The sequence below is a fragment of the Barbus barbus genome (assembly GCF_936440315.1).
Source record: "Barbus barbus genome assembly, chromosome: 8".
Lineage (NCBI taxonomy): Eukaryota > Metazoa > Chordata > Actinopteri > Cypriniformes > Cyprinidae > Barbus > Barbus barbus.
Genome location: NC_136736.1, coordinates 24,802,941 through 24,807,850, shown reverse-complemented (window position 1 = coordinate 24,807,850; position 4,910 = coordinate 24,802,941). Strand labels below are relative to the sequence as shown.

The following is a 4,910-nucleotide window of genomic DNA, read 5'->3' as shown; positions in this document are numbered from 1 at the left end:
AGGGTTACATACATAACCGAGACTTTCCCTATCTGTTGGTCACTCATGCACTCATGCGGAGTTATGTCATGACGACAATAGGGGTCCATGGAAAGCGCCACAACCTGATCCCCATCACAACCTTATGGCATTGCAAATGTTGATAAGAAAGTGTATGACAGACAAATGCCATGAAAAGGTTGTAACTTCCCCATCGCCCCAGAGCAAATTCGCGGACCTTGGTACCCGCAGGGAACACAGGTGAGTACATCGCTGCTGGAGATAGCCAAGTCAAGTCAAGTCAAGTCACCTTTATTTATATAGCGCTTTTAACAATGTAAATTGTGTCAAAGCAACTGCACAATATCAAAATCAAAATCCTCTGGCCAACAAACCAGCAGTTCAATTTAACTGCAGCAAAGTCAGATTGTAAGGTCTCAACTAGTTCCAGTGGTCATTTGGTAATTCTGTATGTTGTCTGAGCGTTGGCATCCTCTTAGGTCCTCTGAGGGGTTGGCATTATCTTTTCTCAGGTGTTCGGTCATCTCAGATCATTTAGGGGTTGGATCCAGACTGAAGCTTCTGTCATTCCTAATTACCACGGGATGTTAATCCCGTGGCAGAAACAGAGACAAATAGAGACATAATTAGCGTAGCTGCTGTTCCATCTAAGCAAAAATGATTTGTTCAACCCAAGCTAAAGAATAATAATAATGTACATTTGATCAGATATACTACAGTACAAGATTATAAAATGCATTATGTGAATGCTTGGCTAAAGAGATGTGTCTTTAATCTAGATTTAAACATAGAGAGTGTGTCTGAACCCCGAACGTTATCAGGAAGGCTATTCCAAAGTTTAGGAGCCAAATGTGAAAAAGCTCTACCTCCTTTAGTGGACTTTGCTATCCTAGGCACTACCAAAAGTCCAGAGTTTTGCGACCTTAAGGAGCGGGTTGGATTGTAGCGTGGTAGAAGACAAGTTAGGTACGCAGGAGCTAAACCATTTAGGGCCTTATAGGCAAGTAATAATATTTTGTAAATGATACGGAACTGAATAGGTAGCCAGTGCAGAGACTGTAAAATTGGGGTAATATGATCATATTTTCTTGATCTGGTAAGAACTCTAGCCGCTGCATTTTGGACTATCTGTAGCTTGTTTATTGAAGATGCAGGACAACCAGCTAGCAGTGCATTACAATAGTCCAGTCTAGAGGTCATGAATGCATGGACTAGCTTTTCTGCATCAGAAACAGGAAGCATGTTTCGAAGCTTGGCAATGTTTCTAAGATGGAAGAATGCTGTTTTTGTAACATGGGAAATATGATTTTTAAAGGACAAGTTGCTGTCTAATATAACACCCAGATTTTTGACTTTAGAGGATGTGACAGTGCATCCGTCTAGTTGTAAATTGTAATCCAAGAGATTCTGTGTATTGTTTTTTGGTCCAATAAGTAATATCTCTGTCTTATCTGAATTTAATAGGAGGAAATTATTGGTCATCCAATCTTTTAAATTTTTTACACAATCTATTACCTTAGATAGTTTAGAAGTTTCACCTGGTTTTGTTGAGATATATAGTTGAGTATCATCAGCATAGCAATGAAAACTAATCCCGTATTTTCTAATAATATTACCAAGAGGCAACATGTATATTGAAAATAGAAGAGGACCTAGGACTGATCCTTGTGGTACTCCATACTTTACTGGTGATAATTGTGATGACTCTCCATTTAAATGAACAAAGTGGTAGCGATCGGACAGGTATGATTTAAACCACCTTAAAGCCTGCCCTTGAATACCAATATGGTTTTGTAGTCGATCTATGAGTATATCATGGTCTATAGTGTCAAACGCAGCACTAAGATCAAGTAATACTAGCAATGAGATGCAGCCTTGGTCTGAAGCAAGAAGCAAGTCATTTGTCATTTTAACAAGTGCAGTTTCTGTGCTATGGTGAGGCCTGAAACCTGACTGAAATTCTTCATAGAGATCATTTTTTTGCAAGAAGGAGCACAATTGAGCAGACACAACTTTTTCTAAAATTTTTGACATAAACGGAAGATTTGAAATGGGTCTGTAATTTGCCAGTTCATTAGAATCTAGTTGTGGTTTCTTAATAAGAGGCTTAATAACCGCCAGCTTGAATGGTTTTGGGACGTGACCTAAGGCTAACGATGAGTTAATAATATTGAGAAGCGGTTCTTCTGCTACGGGCAACAACTCTTTCAGTAGTTTAGTGGGTATAGGATCTAATAAACACGTTGTTGGTTTATTTAGCTCTTCCTGTCCTATAGTTGTAAAGCACTGCAGTTTTTCTTTGGGTGCGATGAATGAAGCTGAAATACTAGACGCAGTAGAATCTACATTTGTTATTGTATTTCTGATGTTATCTATTTTATCAGTAAAGAAATTCATAAAATCATTACTATTAAATTGTGAGGGAATAATTAGATCGGGCGGTGTCTGTTTATTTGTTAGTCTAGCCACTGTGCTAAATAAGAACCTTGGATTGTTTTGGTTATTATCTATGAGTTTGCGGATATGCTCTACCCTGGCAGCTTTTAGAGCCTGTCTATAGCTGGACATACTGTTTTTCCACGCAATTCTAAAAACTTCCAAGTTAGTTTTTCTCCATTTGCGCTCAAGAATACGAGTTTCTTTCTTGAGAGAATGGGTATAACTGTTGTACCATGGCGCAGTACATTTTTCTCTAACCTTTTTCAATTTGAGGGGGGCAACAGCTTCTAATGTATTAGAGAAGATAGTGCCCATGTTGCTAGTTATTTCGTCTAGTTCATGTGTATTTATGGGTACACAGAGCAGTTGAGATAAATTAGGCAGGTTATTTGTGAATCTGTCTTTGGTGGCTGGAACAATAGTTCTGCCCAGACGATAACGCGGAGTAATACGCATAATATCAGTAATACGCAGCATGCACGATACAAGGAAATGATCAGTAACATCATCACTTTGAGGTATGATATCTATATCGGTAAGATCAAGTCCATGCGATATAATTAAATCTAGCGTATGATTAAAACGATGAGTGGGCCCGGTGACGTTTTGCTTGACTCCAAAAGAGTTTATTAGGTCAGTAAACGCAAGTCCTAATGCATCATTTGTATTATCAACGTGAATGTTAAAATCTCCGACAATTAGCAGTTTATCAACATTAACCAATAGATCTGAGAGGAAATCTGCAAATTCTTTTAGGAAATCTGTATATGGCCCTGGCGGTCTATACACAGTAGCCAGAGCAAGAGATAAGAGAGATTTATTTTGCATATCTAACAGTGTAACATTAAGCAGAAGTATTTCGAATGACTTAAACCTCCTGTATCCTGTTTTCTGAGTAACATTGAGAATATCACTATATATTGTTGCCACACCGCCGCCACGGCCAGTCTGACGGGGCTCATGTTTATAACAGTAGCTCGGTGGAGTAGACTCATTTAGACCAAAATATTCATTTGGTTTCAGCCAGGTTTCAGTCAGGCAGTGTACATCAAAATTATTATCTGTGATCATTTCATTTACAATAACTGCTTTGGGTGCGAGTGATCTAATATTTAGGAGCCCAAGCTTCAAAAATTGTTTTTGTTCATTTATTTTGTGTTTTTCTGGTTTAATCACGATCAGATTTTTTCTAGATCCTGCATTAAATTTATATTTTGACCTCGCTATTCGGGGGACAGACACAGTCTGTATAGATTGGACAACGCGGGTACTTCTATCATTTAAGTGGGTAGAACAAAAGTCATTTGAGAATTGACTTACTAGTCAGATGGAGCGTAGCGTTCTGGAGATGTTGTCCGACAGGAGTTCCGCTCCGACTCTGCTGGGGTGCAGGCCATCAGCACGGAAAAGCCTAGGACGCTCCCAGAAAAGATTCCAATTATTTACAAAGAGCAGTTTCTGTTCTTTACACCATGACAATAACCATTCGTTTAAAGCAAACAGTCTACTGAACCTTTCGTGTCCTCGTCGATACGTCGGAAGTGGACCTGACACGATGATCTTCGCCGCGGGCGATGTGCTGCGTACCGTCTCGATCAGGCTCCTGTAGTCCCTCTTCAGTGTCTCCGTCTGCCGCAGCTTGATGTCGTTAGTCCCCACGTGCAGCACGACAGCCCCGATGCTCTCATCGCCCTTCAGGATCGCGGGTATCTGCGCAGAAACATCGAGAACACGAGCACCGGGGAAACAGTGTGTGTGCACTTTACCTTCAGCTAGCGTAGCACGGACGTGCCGGACGATGGAGCTTCCGACGATCACAGCGTCGCGTTCCGTCTCGCGGAGGGGAGCGAAGCGGTTCCGGGTGGAGATCTCGAAGACCGGAGGCGGCGAGGTTGTCCCCCAGGGCCTGGCTCGCGTCTTCCGCTGCTGTTGTTGCACCCAGGGTCCGTGGCGTCCCGGCGCCGGAGTGAAGGACATTTGTGAAGACCGCGTCCTGGGTGCACAGTGTCTGTATAGAGAATCGCACGGAGTAGAGGTGGTGGGAGTGTTAGCAGCGTGCTGTATACTTACCCCGGACTTGTGAGCTTCAGCCCGGGATGTTTCCAGCGCGGCTCTCCTCTCTCTCAGCTGGGCCTGCTTCTCCACCAGGTCGCGGATCTGCTTCTCCACGGCCTCCAGCTCCAGCTGCACCGAATGCAGCTCGAACGTGTCCTCACCTGCACTCAAAGGTAGACACAAATCCGCCATTTAAGCAAATAAGAGTGAGACAAAGGCAATGTGTGTGAATAGAGTATTAGCAGTGTAAGCTAGATTAGCGGCAGGCACGCTGCCTATGCTAACAGGCTATAAGCTAATAGCAAACATGAGAAATCAAAATAAAACTAGTGATAACAAGGCGCTCCGATTGTTTTTGTTTTAGAATGCTATTGTGGATATATTCACACGTTATAAAAACGAAAAAGATAGTGTAT

The 4,910-nt window shown here is 41.9% G+C and overlaps 1 protein-coding gene across 1 annotated transcript; it reads right to left on the bottom strand.

The window, feature by feature from the left end:
- Positions 1-276: 276 nt before the first annotated feature.
- Positions 277-4,686, bottom strand: LOC306874321 (uncharacterized protein; the record flags this gene model as incomplete). Its single annotated transcript, XM_079424292.1, has 2 exons — positions 277-570; positions 3,760-4,686. One exon carries the CDS (start codon positions 4,684-4,686, stop codon positions 3,763-3,765), a length of 924 nt encoding a protein of 307 aa, XP_079280418.1. The 3' UTR covers positions 277-570; positions 3,760-3,762.
- Positions 4,687-4,910: the final 224 nt, after the last annotated feature.